At 51.1% G+C, this 19,002-nt stretch overlaps 2 protein-coding genes across 4 annotated transcripts; one reads left to right on the top strand and one right to left on the bottom strand.

Annotated features, from left to right (window-relative positions):
- Positions 1-1,343: 1,343 nt before the first annotated feature.
- Positions 1,344-16,619, top strand: MED9 (mediator complex subunit 9). 3 transcript variants are annotated; one of them, XM_059380980.1, is made up of 3 exons: positions 1,344-1,665; positions 13,324-13,471; positions 15,123-16,619. In XM_059380980.1, the coding sequence occupies exons 1-3, from the start codon at positions 1,439-1,441 to the stop codon at positions 15,150-15,152; spliced, it is 405 nt and encodes a 134-aa protein (XP_059236963.1). In that variant the 5' UTR covers positions 1,344-1,438; the 3' UTR covers positions 15,153-16,619. The 3 variants fall into 3 exon arrangements, 2 of the variants coding, with proteins under 2 accessions (XP_059236963.1, XP_059236962.1); XR_009400525.1 differs by having other exon boundaries at positions 1,346-1,665; positions 13,324-13,965; XM_059380979.1 differs by having other exon boundaries at positions 1,346-1,665; positions 13,324-16,619.
- A 582-nt stretch (positions 16,620-17,201) lies between these two features.
- RASD1 (ras related dexamethasone induced 1) lies at positions 17,202-18,643 on the bottom strand. Its single transcript, XM_059380978.1, has 2 exons — positions 18,063-18,643; positions 17,202-17,792 (listed from the first exon to the last, which is right to left on the bottom strand). Exons 1-2 carry the CDS (start codon positions 18,346-18,348, stop codon positions 17,239-17,241), a joined length of 840 nt encoding a protein of 279 aa, XP_059236961.1. The 5' UTR covers positions 18,349-18,643; the 3' UTR covers positions 17,202-17,238.
- Between the last annotated feature and the right edge of the window lie 359 nt (positions 18,644-19,002).

Genomic DNA, 19,002 nt, shown 5'->3' with positions numbered 1-19,002 from the left:
AAAAAAAAAAAAAAAAAAAAAAAAAAAAAAAAAAAAAAAAGAATCTCCCTCCCCTTGCGCTCCCCACCCCCTCCCCAGCCCCATGAGGGTACTCTATGCAGTTCTTGCTGAAGAAAGCCGTGCTAAGGCCCATCACTAAAGAGCCTCTACCAGCACAGTCTCCAACTTCCTACTTCCTTCTGCAGTCTGGCTTCCCTAGGGTCTGCCTCCATAATCCTCTCCTAATGCATCCGAATAGTAGCATCAGCATCGATGCTTTCCTTGGGATCAGCGACCTTGCTCTTAAGTACTCCGGCTCATCTTGCTCTCTGAATATGGGCTTCCTTGCCTCTCTTTAAGACCCTTGATGGTTGACTTTGAAAGGCTGGGGCTTTCCTACCTCATGTCCTCTCCCCCTCACTAACTAAGTTTAGGATGGGTGTCACATTGCCCAGAAATTTATTATGCAGCTCCCATATCACACTTGTTTTGAGAAATATAATTACAAAACCACCAGGTTTTTGGCCTAGGATCCTAGGGGCAAACCAGACTTTTGGAGCTCAGCCATGTATCTTAAGTTAGAAAGCAGTTTAGGATCTGCTGTGAATCTGAACAAAAGATTTTACAGTTAAGGAAACTGAGATCTAGGGATTGAAGAAACTGGCCAGAGGTTTGGAGAGTACCTACCTGAGAGTTGCCTTTCCTGTAGGATACATTTATTCTTCCCACCAGTCAATCCCCTTTTGCCTCCCACTGAAGTCGGGAGAGCCCTCCCACCACCTACCCCCACATTTAACACTGCATCTGCCATCCAGATGATGCATATTACATGTCGAATTATTAGTTCCTCCCCATCTAGCCATGCGGGGCTTTTAATTTCTTTGTCTCTGCACCGTTTGGGCTAGCAGAGTGTCACACTAAGGCTGGGTCGGGCTTTGCCGCCTGTCCTCCTGGAGGCCTCTGCACGGTGGGGGAGCTGTGGGTCCTCCCTCTCCGGGTTCTTGATGCCCGTGGAGCCCAGTGCTTTGCATGTAACAGACCCTGGGTGGGTTTTTACTCTGCCTGTGGGTCAAGGTGGTTCTTTGGGAAGCCTTCTCCGAGGGCAAGGGTGGGCTATGCGGAGGCTTATGTATCTCAGCATTCCTGTATTAGTTACTTTTGGACCCTCTTCGTCGTGTTAATAATAATCAAATATTTCTGAAATAAATCTATTGCTGACTAATAAACTAGCTGCCTCGATTTACAACAAAATACGTCAATAGCCCGTTGCCTAGCAACAGAAACCACGCCCCCGGCCGTTGCTCCGCCCCACTCCCCGCCCATATCCTAGTACACACGCGCACAACCTTTCTCCAGAGCCCGCCCCCGCGGGCGCACGGTGGTGACGTCTGGAGTCCGCGACGCTTTTGAGAAGCTGATCTCTGGGGTCCTGCTGACTGACCTGCGGGTCCCGGGCGCCATGGCCTCCGCCGGAGTGGCCGCCGGGCGACAGGCCGAGGATGCGTTACCGCCGCCGGCCGAGCCGCCGCTGCCCGAGACGAAGCCGCTGCCGCCTTCGCAGCCGCCGCCTCCGGTCGCCGCGCCTCAGCCGCAGCAGTCGCCGGCGCCGAGGCCTCAGTCACCCGCCGGCGTGAAGGAGGAGGAGAATTACTCCTTTTTACCTTTGGTTCACAACATCATCAAATGGTAAGAGCCCAAGAGAAGACCAGCCACGACACGCCCTCCCGCTTCTCGTCTCCTGTTTCCGAGCTGCAAAAGCCTAGGTGCTGTTGGCTACACCCCCATTTTACCGAAGGGGAAACAGACCCCGGGGGAGGAGGCATTTCCAAAACCACACCCAGTCGCACATGCATTCAGCAGACGTTTGAGCCCTGAGAGAGTTGCCAGACCTCCTGAGGGCCAGGCGGTATTCTTGAAAATGAAGGCAGACTAGAGACCGAACGCACAGGCTCTGCAGTCAGAACTGCTCAAGTTTTCACCTTAGTGATTTGGAGCAAGTCAAGTGTCTCTGAGCCCTAGTTTTCTCACCTGTAATAGAGGAGTAACCCTTGGATTCTCTGTTTTCAACATATCCCACATATATGGAGCATCTTCGCTGTGTGGCACACTGCTAAGTGCTGTGGAACGAACACAGTAAAAAGGACCAACTTCTCACCCCCACATTGCACACCAGTTTGAAGGGGGAAAAGGCAGGTTTGGGAATTACCCATAATTCAAAGAGTTTGGAGGGCTGATGATAGAAAACATTAAAAGAAACAAAGATACAAGTTGCCCTCTGGTTGCATGTTCTTGGACAATGCCAAAGAGGGTGATTTGTCATTCTTTTTAAAAGATTTACTTATTCATTTGAGAGAGCACATGGAAGCAGAAGCGGGGCAGAGGGAGAGAGAATCTCAAGCAGGCTCCCTGCTGAGCACATAGCCCGTGGCCGCTGGATCCCATGACTCTGAGATCGACTGAGGTCGACTGGAAGTCAAGAGTCCCACCCACGCAGCACACTGAGCCACCCAGGCTCCCGGGTTTGTCATTATTTTGGCCAATCTTCTGATTAGCCTGAGTTTTCAGCTGACCCTGTAAAAGGAAAAAAAAAAAAACAAACAGTACAACCAAAAGTCTCCTTGATCCCCATGTTTGCCTCAATTATTTTTACTGTTATTTATATCCAAATTAATGGGGTAGACTAGGCTCATAACTATTAAACCATTAAAAACCAAAACAAAGTAAATTAAACTCACTCTTACAGTAACATTCAAGTGGGCATTAATGCACTCTTGGGTGTTTTGCTGAAATGAACTTGCTACCCAACACGTGAAAGTCTTGTTTGTTAATGGCCTGGCTTCTTTTGAGTTCAGCCAGGCTGGATTAACTTGCTGTGGGATGACCTCATGCTTCTACCACTTTTTAAACAACTGTGAAGCCTTTGTTCTCATATTAGACCCTGCCTTCATTTGGCTTCACTTGGTGTGAACATACTGTTTATAGGGTAAGGCAGACTCTGTTCTGTTCTCATTAGCCTGTGAAGTTGAAGTAGAACTAGAAGTAGAAGTTCAAGTAGAACTGCTAGGCAGCAGTGAGATAGCAAACAAACACAAGTGCAGACCACAAAATCCCAGGGCAGTGCTGGATTATAAATGGATTATCCAAATTAACCCAAATACACTGGTTTTAAGAAAAATAGAAGAAAATGAAAACATAAAATGTACACAGTCTCGAGGACAGTTCCCGGACCCCTGAGAGTATATTGCACCCCAGTAGAGCATTTGGGTTGGACTGGCCTTAAACATGGAGCGGTAAGCTACGCTAGAAAGAACACGGGCTTTGAAGTCAGGTAGTCCTGGATTCAAATCCACATACTGATAGCCACTTGCCTTGTAATCTTAGTAAATTATGTAGCCTTTCTAGGCCTTAATTTCTTATCTCTAATACGTGAATAATAACAGTGGACCTCAAAGAGCGGGTTCAAATTACAGCTTTATGGTGTATGGGCTAAGAGATCTTGGTCAAATGACTTAGCTTCTCTGTCTTTTCTCTTGTGAAATGGAATAACAGTACTTTAAATCCTAAGATTGCTGTAAAGTGTACTCAAGAGCAGCCTTCTGTGAAAGATGGAGGGTTGATCACATGTGTTTATTTCTGTACCCTCTGAAAGGACAGTGAAGAGGTTTTTTTTTTTGTTTTTTTTTTTGTTGTTGTTTTTTTTGTTTTTTTTAGCATAAAAGCAGAAAGAACAGGAGAGGAGATAATTGTCACAGATGGCTAACGGCTAATCCATCTCTCAGCCGGAAGAAGCATCCAGAAGCAGCTGCCTTAGACCATGGCTTCTCCCTACATCTTGGGAATTGACAATGCCAGGGACTTCTGAAGTCTGTTTAAGAATCAGAGCTCATGGTCGTCTTCCTCACTCCAGTGGGCGACAGTGGGCGACTATCCTTCTTCCATCTTGGCAGAAAACTAAAGCATTACTCTCTCCCAAGATTTATTTTTAAAGATAAGCCAGAGAGTCTCTGGACTGGGGAACACCAGGCACATGGCAGGAGTTGGAGAAAGGGAGCCATACTGAAAAGACAGGTTAAGAGAAACTTCACAAACTGAAGTACTTCACAACCCTAGCCTTCTTTCCCAATCTGGCTTCTAGATGGGCAGCCAGAGAGACAGAGATCCCTTCTCGGAGGTGTCTGGTGAGCCCAAAAGGGAAGACATTGGGGGCTCCCCAAGAAAGAACTTAGTTCATTCTAAGAAAATAAAGAAGCATCATTAAGAGTTTCCACTAAGTGGGGCAGGGGCACCTGGGTGACTCAGTCAGTTAAGCATACAACTCTTGGTTTCAGCTCATGTCATGATCTCAGGGTCATGAGGTCGAGCTCTGCACTGAGAACAGGGTCTGCTTGGGGTTCTCCCCCTCTGCCCCTCCTCCTGCACTCTCTCTCTCTCAAATAATAAAATCTTCCCCAAAAAAGAGAGTTTCCACTAAGCCTTTTAATGTTTTATACTTTTTTTTCCAATATTCTCCATTATTTATTAATACCCTGCTTTTTACTAATAGAATATAAAGTATTTACATTTTCTATTGGCATTCGGCTTCTTCCTCCACATCTGGTGGAAGTCAAAATAATGAACATCCTCTTTATCATAGGATCACATCTTTTTCTTCTTTCATCTAGAATGCTGAACGCAGTAAATTATGCACATAAATCAAGCAGTATTTTACGCTTAACTATATGACCGGCAGCCAGGGTCACTAAGCATGTGAAGAAAAACCGTAGCAGAGGATAAAACAAAACAGAAGAGCAAAACTCCACTTGGAGGAAACTCACTGAGAGAAGGAAAGATCCTATTACCATGAAAAGGAGCTAGGATGTGATTTTCAAATATGTGTGTAGGTATGTATTTGTGATAATAGGCTAATAAGGGAAGGAGACAGACTGTGGTCGGAATGGCGACAAGAGAGGGGCCCTGGGGCAGCCTGGAGGAGTCAGAAGGTTTGTTAAGGGCTGGTGCCAGTGTGGAGTCTTAAATTATGGGAGGTAGGAGGAGTGGTGTAGGAAGAACACGGATAAGGACGTGATGCCCAGAAACAGTACTGAACTCATGCAGCCAGCTCGCAGTGTGATGGGGCTGGGGCGTAAATGTAAGGTAGTAAGGGAGAACTGGCGAGAGGGAGAGTCAACATACAGAGGACAGCGCATCCCCCACAGGGAGGGAGATTTTGTCCTCTGAGGAGTGGGGAGCCAGTGAGAACTTCCAACCACTGGGCCTCAGTCAGATTCGTGCTCGAGATAGAGATGGTATCCCTGCCCCCAGGCAGGGAAGCCAGTGAGGACGCTGTCCCGGCAGGCCGGCCTGGCCGGACGGAATGAGGGCCAAGACCTGCTGGCTCCTGCAGGCCCTTGATCTCTCCCTCCCTATAGCTTCTGCATGCACCCCTTTATTATCTGTTTACTCCTTGCCCAGGGGATGAATGAGAAAGGAGCTGAAGTGAGTTCAGCCTTTCTTGTTCTCATAAAGAATGTGGACTCCTGCATCATTAGGTTTCTAGAAAATTTTTATTTAAAAATAAGTAACAGTTGCAAATTCAGAATCCTGTAAAGTGAAGTTCCGTCACCAATCCTAATTGCTGTTACTATTTTAAGTATCCTTCCAAGACCTATATATGCATGTCTTTTAAAAAATGTATAGAATTTGAGATCATACTGTACTTTGTTTTTTTTTTTTCCCTCATGAGTCTGTTTTGGACCCCTTTTCATTCTCACCCATGAAGGCCTTCGTCAGTAAGGTGGCAGCACCATCACTTACGTAACCAGTCTTGTTTGTGGACGTTTACATGTTGTTCTAATTTTTGCTGTTGCCAGCCTTGCTGGGGGGGAGCATCCTCGTACTGGAGTACGTTTATGATTAGGTAAATCCCCAGCAGTGGAATTGCTGGAGTGGAGGGTACAGGCATTTCTCATTTTCATAGCTGTTGCTGAATGTAGAGTGCTGCATCGTTTTAGCTTTGTCCGGAACACAATCTCCTGTGGCCTGGGCTGCTTTGATTAACCCACCGTGGCCAGAAATCTGCCATCCTGAAAGTATTTTTTAAAAACTGTACGGGCACCTGGGTGGTTCAGTTAGGCATCTGCCTTCGGTTCAGATCATCCTCCCAGGGTCCTAGGATCGAGCCCCTTGGGGCACCCTGCTCAGCGGGGAGCCTGCTTCTCCTCCTCTGCCTGCACCACCCTCCCCCCGGTTGTACTTTCTCAGATAAATAAAAATCTTAAAAATAAAAGTTGCAGTTGTAAAAAAAAAAAAAAAAAAGAAAGAAATGAGAAATTTCAATTGTAGATGTATTCAAAGAACCCCCAAAGGTACAAAATGGCAAGTGAGCCTCTCCCTCCACTCCTCCCAGCTCCCTCCCTTGTCCCCAAACTGCGTCATACTCCGTTTCATGATTATGCCACCATTTCTTTCAACACTTCCCAGCTCAAGGACACTTCCAGTGTTTCTGGCATTTTGCCACTGCAGTGAGTGCTGCAGCCACCCTGTTTGTAAACTCTGAGTAAATTTCTAGCAAAGAGATATGTGAATTTAACATTTCAATCACTGTTAGCAAATAAGTAATAATGCACCAGTGTATGTTTTACCAGCAGTGTATTTGTGTCCTTTTTTTTTTTTTTTTTTTAAGATTTATTTGACAGAGATCACAAGTAGGCAGAGAGGCAGGTAGAGAGGAAGGGAAGCAGGCTCCCCGCTGAGCAGAGAGCTCGATCCCAGGACCCTGAGATCATGACCTGAGCGGAAGGCAGAGAGGCTTAACCCTCTGAGCCACCCAGGTGCCCCATGTATTTGTGTCTTTTTCCCCATACCCCTGCCATCACCTTTAAACTTTTTAACTCAGGCTAATCTGATAGGTCAGAAATGATGTGTTGTATTGGTCTGTGTCTCATTTGATCAGATAAATCATCTTTTCATATGCATCTTCTTAAGTCATTTGTATTTTTCCCCTGTAAACTGCCCATTTTCTATAAGGTCATTCCTCTTTTAATGAACTCCTTGTATGTAAGGAAAATATGCCTTTGCTGGGCTAGTGTATTATAAATATTTCCCCCGAGCTATGACTTCTTTTGACTTTGTTCCTGGGTTCTTTTGTTTGTTTTTGTCATCTGGAAGCATACTGTTTTATTCAGGCAGATTTGTTACGCTTTTCCTTAATGGCTTCTGGATTTTGGTCCTAGTTAGCAAGGCCTTCCCCCTCTAATAAAGTGACAAATATCAATCTTTTTCCTCTAGGACTTTTATGGTTTTGTTTTTCACTTCTTCTTTTTTTTTTTTTTTAGATTTATGTATTTATTTGAGTGAGAGCAAGTGAAGGGGGAGGGACAGAGGGAGAGACAGAATCCTAAGCAGGCTCCACGCTGAGTGTGGAGCCTGACTCAGGGTTAGATCCCAGGCCCCTGAGATACAACCTGAGCCCAAATCAGGAGACCGATGCTTAATTGACTGAGCCACCTAGGTGCTCCTTTCACTTTTAGTTCTTTGTTGCTTCTGGAATGTATTTTAATGGAAGAAGGAAGGGGACACCCCCACTTTCCCTCCTTGAGCTGTATCATCCCACTGCTCTTATCAAATATTCATTTTTTTCTCTGCTGGAGCCATCACCTTGACCATATACATAGAGTCCCCATATGTTTGCTCATCTGCTTCTGGACATTCTGTTCTTCTCCAGCACTGTGAAATCTTCCTGGCACAATTCATGATCTGTGCAGGCTGGCCTTCCTTCTTCCTTCTCTCTTGGCAGCATATACCCTTAGTACCTTGACCTTTCCCGGCCTGTTTTCTGTAGCCTGGCTGAGATGCTAGGAGGTGCAGAGATGCTGAGATTAGGTTAGTGGAACATTCAGGCTTTAATCTGCCCCTTTACTGCCAAGCCTGTTGGTAAAACTCCTCATGGTCCAGGTCTTCTAACCTCCTTTTGGGATCTTACAGTCATTTCTTAAATAGTTTCTTTGCCTTTATCCTCTCGTCTCTCTAATTCATCCTGTGCATGTTAGCAGTTGAATTTTTCTCTGCTGAAAAATCTCTAGGGCTCCCTATTCTTTCCGTTCCGTCCTTCCCCCACTGGTAGCCCTCCATTCAGGAGTCTGTGCAGACCATCTTCAAAGGCCTGTCTGGACCACAGAAAACCCAGAGTGAGTCATTCTGTTGCCATTGCCCTTTGGGTGCATGGAGTCCTCCAGGGCGCATGCGTCATCTTTGCCCAGGGAAATGCCACCTGCCCTTGTAGAACTGCTCAGAGGCCACCTCCCACACCAGGAGAGCGCCCAGTTCTTGTCGTGTGGCTGGGATGCACCCTGCCTGGCGCTGGAGAGAAGCTCCACTGCTCTTCCCTCCTGCTGTCCGTCCCTTAGTTGAAGGAATGATCCAAATGATGTATTTGTGTTAACTTAGAGAATGAGGAAAAAGAGAAAGAAAAATGTCATTTTCATGTGTGTAAGAAATGTTAGGGTTCCCAACTCTTTAAGGCCTCTCTCTTACGTGTAGAAATCACATTAGAGACGTATGTGTAGAACAAAGGAGGAAAGAAATGAGGACCAAAAAGAATTCAGTGTTTTCCCCCCTCAAAGTTGCCAAATCTACAGAGTCTGGGAACTAGTGTCCCAGCCTAGGAATTCTGAGCTGCGGTTGTCACTGCCTTGCCTGCTGGTTGTGACTCGTTCAGTAAAAGTATTCTGTCAACATGGGTACTTAAATGTTTTTTGGTTCGGTTTGGTAATTTTTTAGTTCCTTAAAAGGTTCTATGTTACTGGGTAGGAAAAGGGGAGCCATCTGGGACACTGCAGAGCTAGTTTAAGTGAGGAGTACACGGTGTCGCCCTTCACCTCTCAGGCTGGGGCCATGTCACTGACAGCAGGTCTCTTTATTGTCCAGGCAGGTCAGCAAGACCTGAGAGCCCAGGCAGCACCACTTTCACAGAAATGGTATTACTGACCTGCCTCTTCTACACAAGATCTATTTTAATCTGACCAGCCCTCCGCCAGCTGAGGCCTGTCCTCAGATGGAGAAGGCCGCGGCCCCCACATCAGTGGAGAAGTCTGAGAGAGAAGCCCCCTGGCTCCGTGGGGCTTGTCTGCCCTCATCTGACTGTAGTCCTCTCTGCCCTTGGCTTCTCCTTCAACCGAATCCCAGTGAAAAGAATGAGGGCCCAGATAGGGAATATTTATAGCCTGTTCGGAAGCATTATTTCTGGGCCAGCTTACAAGCCTGTTCCCTCCTCTGCCACTTCATCTCTGTGCATTTGGCCTAACTTACCAAGCACCCACTGGAACCCAGACACCATGAAACAGGCACACGGGGCCACAGTCACTTAGTACAGTGGGAGAAGAGCCACAGTGCCGCATTTAGGCAGAGTCTGGAGCAAAGTGGGAAAGTGCGCCTGGAAGGGGCACAGGCTGCTGGTGGCTGGCCCTAAGGGGCCCCCTGCAAGTGCGAACTGGCCTGGCAGGTGTCTGGGAGCTTGGGAGCTCAAACTTGGGTTTTGTAAAGGTAGGTAGGGCAGAGGGGGTCAGAAGGAGGAGAGGACCCAGCTCTGGAAATCGGGCCAGTGGGAGAAGGAGGCAGGGGCAGGGAGGAGGAGCGGGCGGACTGGCGACTGGGTGCACATTAGGCACCAGGAAGCGCGGCACAGGGACGCATCTGTAAGGGTGCAGCATTCCAGCTGCGCTCAGTCCTGGGAGTGCCCTGCCTCTGATATGTGGCATGCTACAGGGGCATTCGGTGCACTTGGGATGTCAGCAGGACTCCCCAGAATCTAAGGAACTGGGAACAGTGGGAACTGTTGGCATGAGGGTCCTGAAATTGAGGAAGGAGGACAGGCTAGGGGCTGTTGGCCACTGAAGAGATAGAAGTGGACAAACCCATTCTGGGCTGTCCTATAGAGCAGTATTTTTTTTAGAACTTCCTTTAGCAGAACCTTTTGTGGCCCCTCCCTAAAAGGAATCTTTTCCACTTTACTGTAACCCTGTGAGCAGATGAAAGCAAGGGTCTGAGGCCCAGAGTCCCTCTCAGAGGACATCTCAGGTGCTGGCTGAAGTGGAACAGAGAAGTGCACACAGCCACTGGCTCTCTAACAGCCAGTGGGTCGGCTAGTGCTGTCGAGTCCGTGAGGGATAAGCGTGTCTGCGGCCACTATACAGGTTTCTTGAAGGGCATTTTGTCAGCCTGTCAAAAATTTGAATGTGCTCCCTGCTCCGCAGGAAGCCTGCTTCCCTCTCTCTCTCTCTGCCTGCATCTCTGCCTACTTGTGATCTCTGTCTGTCAAATAAATAAATAAAATCTTAAAAAAAAAAAAATTGAATGTACATAACCTTTAACCTAGATATTCACTTGGGAGAAATCATCTTACCAAGATACTTGCACAAGTACTTGGGGATGTAGGTACAAAACGTTCATTGCCATTGCAATTACAAATGGTAAGTTGCAAGCATCCAAATGGCCAGCAGTAGCCAAAGAATTTTAGCTGATTCACCGTATGTGCGTTCACATGGAAAGACGTCCAAGGTGCAACTTAAGTGAAAAAAGCAAGAATGGTCACATTGTTGTCAAAGCAAATAACAAAGAAGTACATGTGTGTTTGTAACCATATATTGTATATTTCGAAGCCGTCTGAAATGTATATGCCACATGTTAACGGGTTTCTCTGGGATGTGCCTTAGAGGGATCTTCCTTTTCTAAGCCTCGGTGTCTGCTGTTTTTAAGTTTTTCCCTCAAGCACCTATTATGGTCACAGGAAAAGCAACACCCCCCCACACACACACACTGTTTTAGAAAGATGCCAGCCACTGAATTTAGCGAGTTAGTGTGGAAAGAGGGAGGGCTGGAGGGCAGGACTGGTCCCAGCGTGGGTCAGCCAGGACAGTGGGGGCGCCAGACTGAAGGTCACAGAAACTCTCAGGAGGAAGAAGTGGGAAACAGAGGCCTGCTACTGCGTGGTCTCTGGTTTGGGAGGAGGTTGGCTTCAGGAACCAGGTGGGCTCCTTTTGCTTCTAAGTTCCTGGTGGACACACTTGCCCAGTTGAGGCGAGCTGGCATCTTCAAGTCCCGAGGCACCCGTAGTAAAAATTGGAGCTGCGGCTGTATTTAGCACCCGAACAAGGCATTGTCTTAAACCCATCTGCCTAATAGGCCTGTGAAGTTTGCCCTGGGTCTGGTGCCAGGAACACCGAACGTGTGTGTCCACGGGATGCTGAGTATCACCTAGGATTTGCACAAGAGTCGGAGAAGAAGTGGCCTGTCAAGCAAGCCAGAGCAGCAGTATTTTTGTCCATCTTTCAGAAACTCCTATAAGCAGAACCAAAGTGCCCTAACCTGGCCCTTGTTTGTATGATTTTCGTGCCTGTCGACCTTGGCCTAGTCTCATTTTTTTTTCTTCTAAAGTTGGCTGATGACTAACATTGAACACAAAGCAGGCCCGTTTGGAGCTTTCTGCTTTTATTCACACACTATTTGGGCCTGGCTCATTTATTTTGGCTTGAGCATTTCACAGTCATCCTGGTCTAGCAGGTTCCCGCTTGGTTCGAGCTGGTTCCTGAATAGAGAGTTCTCGCTCCAGGAGTTCCACATTATTTACCTTCACCAACTAGGGCAGGCCGAGAAGCTTGCTGAGAGGGCCTTGCTGGGGGCCACATGGCCCCCTTTCCCTGTAGCTTCCCTCCAGGCAAGCCTTTATGTGGCTCCTTCGCTGAGAGTTCACTGAGCAAAGAATGGACAATCTTGAGATGCGGGGGATTTTCAAAAGCAAACACCCTAAGCATGGCCCACTTTTTCCTTCAGAACTCAGTCTTCTTCGGGGCCGGATCATGCTTGCTCCCATAACTGGATGATCATAACGTCCTTCCAATTTCTTATTTTATGTATTTTCGTTTGTTTGCTTTTACTTTGTCCTTTCAGATTGGTGTGGATCAGGGTTCTTAAAACTATAGTTCACTTTCAGAGCTCTCTTGGGACTTGTGTTCATACGTCGTGTTAACGCATATGCCGTGCAAGTATAACAATTTCAGAAACCCAGATGGTTTCCCTCCAAAGTTGTAGATTCGAGCCCGACATCTAAAATCGTTAAAATAAAAGATGCCCCCTGTCTGCCACCTTCTAAAGAATTCACAGTTCTCATAAATACCAATTACTCCTCTCTAGAAACTGGGGTAAGGGATCTCATTCATTGGATATTTAAAGTGAGGGTATCAAATGACAACAAGAAATGTTTGGCTGGTTAACATTCCCTAGAATGAGTGATTCTCCAGATCTTGCCTCTGAGCACAGGGAGCAGGGCCCATCACATTTGCCAAGTGATTGCCAGGGAAGATGGATATTCTGTCTGCGTAAGCAGAGAAATGATGAATAAAGGACATGAATTAGCACCATCTGGGCTGATACTCCTCATCAGGAATGGACATTTATTTCAAAAAATAAGTGATCGTTGACAGTTCTCCCCTCGCCCCCACCCCAGGCCTCAATGGGTGACTTTTAGAAAACCCCACTGAATTGGCTTTTAGTTTTAGTCCCAGCTGTTAGTTTGCAAAAGCTCCCCCACTTGCTAACTTGTAAAAAATGTATAGGAGCAACTGACAAGCTGTTTCTTTGATCTTAGGTGAAGGTTTTGTTCTTGTTGTTTTTATTTTAGCAGTGCCTGGGAGTACGGATCTCTCCGGGCAGCTAATGATAGCGAGCAGTGGGATGGAGGGAATGATCCTGCCTGACCTGAAGGCAAGGAATTTACAGGACTGGTAGGGGAGACTTCGTACCTGCTGGAAAAATTTCCAATAGCTTGTAACTATTGTAAAATTTATGACCAGCCCTGTGGAAACTAGTGCTTACGTTAACAGGCTCAGGCAGCAAAACATCAGCTAAACTTAGCTCTGGCTAGCTGATAAAGTTTCTTGATTGGCCTGGAAATGTCTCCAGTTAGAAGAAATGTAGGATTTCGGCCAGTTTTGCCGGCCATTTGTCACCTCACAATGGTAGTGGTATGTTCAGTCATTCAACAAACATTATGAACTTACTTGCCAAGCATTCATTCTGGCAACAAAGGCGAATTTGGGCCCAGGGATATGTGTCCCAACAAGGCAGACACAGTCCCTGTCCTCTGAGCTAATGGGGTTTTGGCCTCAAATGGTGCCAGCAGGCTGAGGGGGGCTGTAGTGGCAGTGCTGGGCGCAGGTGCTTCTACTGGCCAGCTGTCCCCTGGGGGGGGTGCACGACCTCAGAAGGAGACATGCAAACAAGGCAGGCTGAAAGGTAAGGTCAGAAGAGAGCAGATTCTGTGGGGGTGAGTCTGAGCCATGAATGCTAACGACTGCCCTCTGCCCCCTGTAGCATGGACAAGGACAGCCCGGACATCCACCAGGACCTGAACGCCCTCAAAACCAAGTTCCAGGAGATGCGGAAAGTCATCAGCGCCATGCCCGGCATCCACCTGAGCCCTGAGCAGCAGCAGCAGCAGCTGCACAGCCTCCGGGAGCAGGTCAGGACCAAGAACGAGCTTCTACAGAAGTATAAGAGCCTCTGCATGTTTGAGATCCCCAAGGAGTAGACAAGGCCGGCTTCCAGGAAGGCCCGGGAAAGAAGCGGAAGAACACACAGCCTCCCTGACTCCCCCAACCAGCGCCTCGAACTCCGGCTGTGAACTCTGTAATCCTGTAATCCGGGGCTGCTGTAGCTGCTTCCGGAGCCAAACTTGGCATTGACTGTGTGGGGAGCCAGCGCTCAGGCTTGGATTGTTGGGGCCTCCTTGTAGAGGATGTGTCCATATGTCTAGATGCATAATAACCGGAGTGCCTGCTGGTGGAAGGAAGACTGTTCCTGGAGGCTGGGGAGGGGGCCGGGGATGCCGCCCCTCTTCTGGGGAGGGGGCCATCTGCTGTGCATTCAGGCTCCGCAGAGCGGCTGAGCGCAGGAGGAAAGGAGGCGGCTCCCCTCTGCTTCCTGCCCTCCCCCCACCCTCGCTCCCACCCCTAGGTATGCTGCGCCCTGGGTGCTCACTGTTCTGCGACAGCAGTGTCATGAAATGGGCATAGGAGTCCCTTGACCAACTGGGTCTGCACCCCCATGGCACGCATTTCAAATGCTAAAAGAAACCTGGCAGAGGAAGAATATTGTTTTGAAAGGCAGCAGGATGGCTTCCTCCCTCATCAGCCCACCCCCGCCCTCCCCCCGAAATACTTTTCTTTTTTTTATGTTTGAGCCAGTGAATGAATGAAACTGTGTGGTGGGGGTGTCGACCAAGAGTGGGGCAGGACCAAGAGCGGGGCAGGTGGCCCCGGTCTCCAGCTTCTCTGCAGCCTACATGTTCTTGTTACTTTTAGCTCCTGCTCCCTTTGTCTCCTGCCCCCTTCCGTCCGCTCATCCAGCCACTTCATGCTGAAGGCTGACCCGACTCCTTCCCCCTGCTTCCCACAAGCCAGAGGGCACCATTGTCTCTATGCAGGCTTATGGCTGGTTCCCAGGGGACCGGGCCTTGCCTCTTAGCAGTTCAGATTCCTGTTGTCCTGGTTTAAATAATGAGTCACCCCTCTGGCCTTCTCACTAAAGAGCCAGCCACGAACCCTCACTGCACCCCAGATAGAGGGAATCCTGATTTGCCCTCGGTGACGGCTCCGCTCACCCATCACCCGACTGCAACAGTGCTGTTCGGGGTCCGTTCTGACACCGCGTGACAAACCACGCCTGCAGGTTCGATGGCCCAGTTCTGCTTTGTGATGCCCCTCTTTTTTCCTCCAGATTTGCATGCCCCTCCCTGGCCTGTCAGACCGAGCCCTTCCCCTCGCCTGTTCTGTGAGGCGAGAAGTAACTGCGTATTGTTTAGATCTCGAAATGGGCTCGTAACCTGCCCAGACCAAGTCAGGGGCTTAACAGATGCCCGCCAATTGACCTCGTTGGCAGCAAGACTGGTCGAAGGTGTTCTTCACAGGGGTTCCGTGTGTGCTGACCCGCAGCCACCTGTCAGAGCGGGGCTGGCACAGGGGGAGTGCAGGACGGGGGGGGGGGGGGCGGATCTGGTTTCAGTGGCTTTGGACAGAAGAGCGTGCTCTGAACTGAAGTGGGCGGCCGCCTGCTAGGCCAGCCCACCCTGGGACTGTTATTTAACTGAACCAGTTATGTCCTTGACATTTCAGAGTCGCATGGGGCCGGTTTTAAGGCTCTGACCAAACGGGAACCACGAAGCACATAGAGATAACAAGACCACTGTCCCTTCTGCAAGGCTGAAGACCTCTTCCCGGGGCCGAGGGAGACAGAGCCTTCCCTGTACTCCACGCTTTGGACTGGTGACATTCTCTGAGAGTAGAATTAAAAGAACTTGTGCTCTGCTCTCAGGACATCTTGGGTTTTGTACGGAGAAATCCATCATAAGATGTCCCTCTTGCATAGTTGAAAGGAAGATGTTCATTTTGCTCAGGGGAGAGAGAACAAATTGTGGGAGGCCCCGCCGTGCACCTCCTTCCCTCAGCCCACACAGCAAAGCCAGCATGAGAAACAGGGTAATTGTCCTCGGGAGTGACATCTGTCCCCAAGGACCCAGTGGGCCTGGTAGTGGGTCATCCTGCGCACCTGTGACTGGCCCCCCAGGCCCAGGGGTGAGTTCAGCACCCAGGGAGCAGCCCTCACAGCACAGGATGGAAATCCCTCCCTGAGACAACACGGAACCCCTCCAGGGGCCAAGCACCCTCTCGAAGCCACTGAAGCCACCTATTAGGGGGTTACTAGGCGGTGGACACTCGCACTAAGTGCTTTGCAGACACCTTGCTTAGTCCTCACAGCACCCCCACGCAGAAGGCTATTCCACGGGTGAAGAATTAGAGGCTTGGCGGGTGTCACTTGGCCTGAGCTTGCAGTTACAAGTGGCAGAGAGCTGGTTCCGGAGTCAGGAATGGGTACCCTCGATGAGGCAGAGGAGGTGCTGGACCTACCCCCGGGGTGGCAAGTGCTTCCTGAGGCTGGAGGGCACAGGTGGCTGGGGGCAGGGGTGCGTTGAGCTATCTGCTGAGAGCCATGTGGCAGACCCTGGACCAGAGTCGGGGGGCGAGGGTCCTGCACGGGCCTGACCAGATTCTCAAGGCTCCATTTCCCTTGTGAGAGCAGGACCCTAGTGACCCCTTGAGCCGACTGCGAGTTGCAGGTTTGGGGCCCTCGCTTCACCCTCTGCCTGGAGTGAATCTGGGCACAGCCCGGAAGCCCTTGGTGGCTGGAGAGATGCAGCTCTAGGAATAATCTGGACCCCTTTCTTATCTTGGCTTTCTGAGGAGCCGTTTCCAAATCAGAGAGGGCTTTGGTCCAATCATCTGCAGGTTTTTTGGAGCATTTTCTCCCAGCCCATGGGGGGCTGAGGCCATTTTCAGAATGCCAGGGTCATCTGCCAGTCTGGGGAGGGTGAGTCAAATGCCCCAGAAGTAAATCCCCGCCCCTCCCTCCTCACCCTTCGGCCTTCCAGCCATTTCTAAAAGCAAAGCAAGCATGTGGCTTTCTGTTTTAAATTATTTTATTTGGTATTATATAAAAAAAAACAATAGCAATAACTTTAAAGACTGTCACACACAGTACAAACAGCTGAGTAAGAGTTTGTTCATGTCCATGATGACCTCAGAACTATTAAAGTGCAAGTTGTGTGTTTTGTTTTCCTTTGTGCAATTTCACACACATGTAAACAAGTCACTTGGCTATGATCTGACCCACACCCCCTTATTCTCAGGAGGGCAGAAGCTTTCCTAAGCTGTCATGGCAACCCAGAATCACAGACAAGTTAATGCCCCATTTGTCCCGTCTAGACCCTCCAGGGGTCAGAACAGGTTTCCCAAAGCCTAACAGAGGCTGATTAACTTACACCCCCCCTTCCCACACCCCCCTTCCCCCATTCTTGTCTTTGTCACAAACAAGACAACTTCCCCCTCTGCCGGGCCTGTGCCCCCAACCCGTGGGGGTGGCAGGCGCCCATGGGGGATGGCGGGGGCGGGAGTCCCGGTCTAAGCCAGTTCTCTAACCCAGAGCAGAGAGCCATTCCTTCATCGTTTGCGGCCCCCTAGTGAGTACCGGGCGCGGGGAGGGAAGATGCCAGTTCACGCGCGCGACCCAGGGCTGGCCCGGACGTCAGACGTGACTTTTCAACAACAACGTCCTCCTTAGGTTCTGTCGCCGGCGCGGGGTGGGGGGGGGGGGGGCGGGGGGGGGGGGGGGCCCCAAACGGGGGACCGGGGCGGCGCGGGGTGGGGGGGGGGGGGGGGGGGTGGGGGAAGGCTCCTAACTGATGACGCAGCGCTCCTTGTCCTTAGCTTGGCTGCCACCGCTGGCCTTCTCGCGGATGTACATGAGGTCGCTGTGCACGCTGGGCCGGCGCGCGAAGGGCGCCACGATGCCAAAGGCGTCGCCGGGGTCCCCACCGCCGCTGCCGGCTCGCAGCAGCTTCTTGTTCCGAAGCGCCTTCTTGTGCAGCACGTCGCAGTACTGCACAGACACCTTGCGGTGCAGGTCCGGGCTCATCTCGCTGGGCAGCTTGGCCATGGCGAAGAGCGCCCTGAACATCTGGTCCAGGCTGCTGTTCTTCTTGGCCGAAATCTCGAAGTAGGCGCAGCGCTGGGGGTCGTCGCCCACCAGCTGCTCGATCTCGCGCTGCTCCACCTCGCGGTAGAAGTCCCGGTCCCCCTTGTTGCCGCAGATGACCAGCGGCACGTCCACGTTCTCCTTGGTTTTGTTCTTGAGGCAAGACTTGGTGTCGAGGATCTGCTGCTTGAGCCTCTGCACCTCCTCGAAAGAGTCGCGATTGTCCAGGCTGAACACCAGGATGAAAACGTCTCCTACGGGGAAACAGGGCGTTAAAGGAGCCAGGGAGGACAGCAGCCAAGGGGACAGCTAAAGTGGGACCGACCGGGGAGCGGACGCCCCGCCGCCAGGCGTCGGGGCTCTAGCCGCCGCGCGCGGGGCGCCTCGACTTCTCTCCGCGCACCGCGGCGCGCGGGGGCGGGACGTGGGGTCGCCGGGCGCCCTCGGACCGGGGGTCCCTGTCCCCCGCTCCAGTGGCGCAGCTCCCTCCACCCGCCCGCCGCCGGGCCCGGCCTCCGGCTCACCAGTGAGGATGGAGAGGCGCCGCATGGCGGGGAAAGGGTGGTTGCCGGACGTGTCGAGGATGTCGAGCTGGTACACCTCGCCGCGGATGGAGTAGAACTTGCGGTGGAAGTCCTCGATGGTGGGCGTGTAGGCGTCCTCGAAGCGGCCCGTGAGAAAGCGCGACACGATGGCCGTCTTGCCCACCTTGGACGAGCCGAGGATGACCATGCGGTAGCAGTTCTTGGCCGGGATACTCAGCTCCGAGTCGCTCGGGCACATCTTCTTGATCATCGCGGCCAGTTTCATTTGGCGGAGGGCCGCACTGGCGGGAGCGGGGCCGAGAGAAGCGCGGAGGGCGGCCGGGGGCGCGGAGCTGGCGCGGGGCTGCGCGGCTCGGGGGCTGTGCTCGAGGCTGGTGGGGCTGGGGCTGGGTTCCGGATCGAGCTCCGCTCCGCTCTACGGCTCTCGGACCAAGCCGCTCGCTCTGATTTTGCGCGCCCGGAGGCCGCCCTTATAAGCACCCTGAGCGGCCGCCCCGCCCCCCGCCCTCCCAGCCTCCGTGCGTCACGGCCCGCGGGCCCGCGCGCCACCTCCCGAGACCTCCGCCGGCCGCCGCTGCTTCTGCCCGCCGCGCGCGAGGAGCGACTGAGTCCGGGTCCGGCTGGGGCAGGGGGCGCGCGGACCCCGTTCTCCACGGCACGGGGCTGGGCGGCCGCAGGGGCGTCAGGGTTGTAGTTCCTCCAGTGGCTCTGACTCTCCGCGCCTTGGGGCAAGGACCCCACCCGCAACACTCGCACACTCATACACGCACTTTCACGCTCACGCTCCTTTTCTTGGGGCCTCAGTTTACCCAGAAAGTAACAACTGTAATCTCGGCACAGCAGGAGCGTAATCGCAGGTGTTTACCAGCACCGCGCACGGGGCCTTGCGTACCTCCCTTCTCTCCTCGGTCCTGAGAGT

Source organism: Mustela nigripes, chromosome 16 (assembly GCF_022355385.1).
Source record: "Mustela nigripes isolate SB6536 chromosome 16, MUSNIG.SB6536, whole genome shotgun sequence".
Classification (NCBI taxonomy): domain Eukaryota; kingdom Metazoa; phylum Chordata; class Mammalia; order Carnivora; family Mustelidae; genus Mustela; species Mustela nigripes.
The sequence above is the reverse complement of the archived record's forward strand: the minus strand, read 5'-3'. Positions and strand labels throughout refer to the sequence as shown.

What these genes read in the sequence shown, in the direction of transcription:
- MED9 (XM_059380979.1), top strand. Translation starts at nt 1,439, where the DNA reads ATGGCCTCCGCCGGAGTGGCCGCCGGGCGACAGGCCGAGGATGCGTTA. An exon ending in GTTCACAACATCATCAAATG is followed by an intron (nt 1,666 to 13,323) that starts GTAAGAGCCCAA and finishes TGCCCCCTGTAG; the next exon opens with CATGGACAAGGACAGCCCGG.
- RASD1 (XM_059380978.1), bottom strand. Translation starts at nt 18,348, where the DNA reads ATGAAACTGGCCGCGATGATCAAGAAGATGTGCCCGAGCGACTCGGAG. An exon ending in GCGCCTCTCCATCCTCACTG is followed by an intron (nt 17,793 to 18,062) that starts GTGAGCCGGAGG and finishes GTTTCCCCGTAG; the next exon opens with GAGACGTTTTCATCCTGGTG.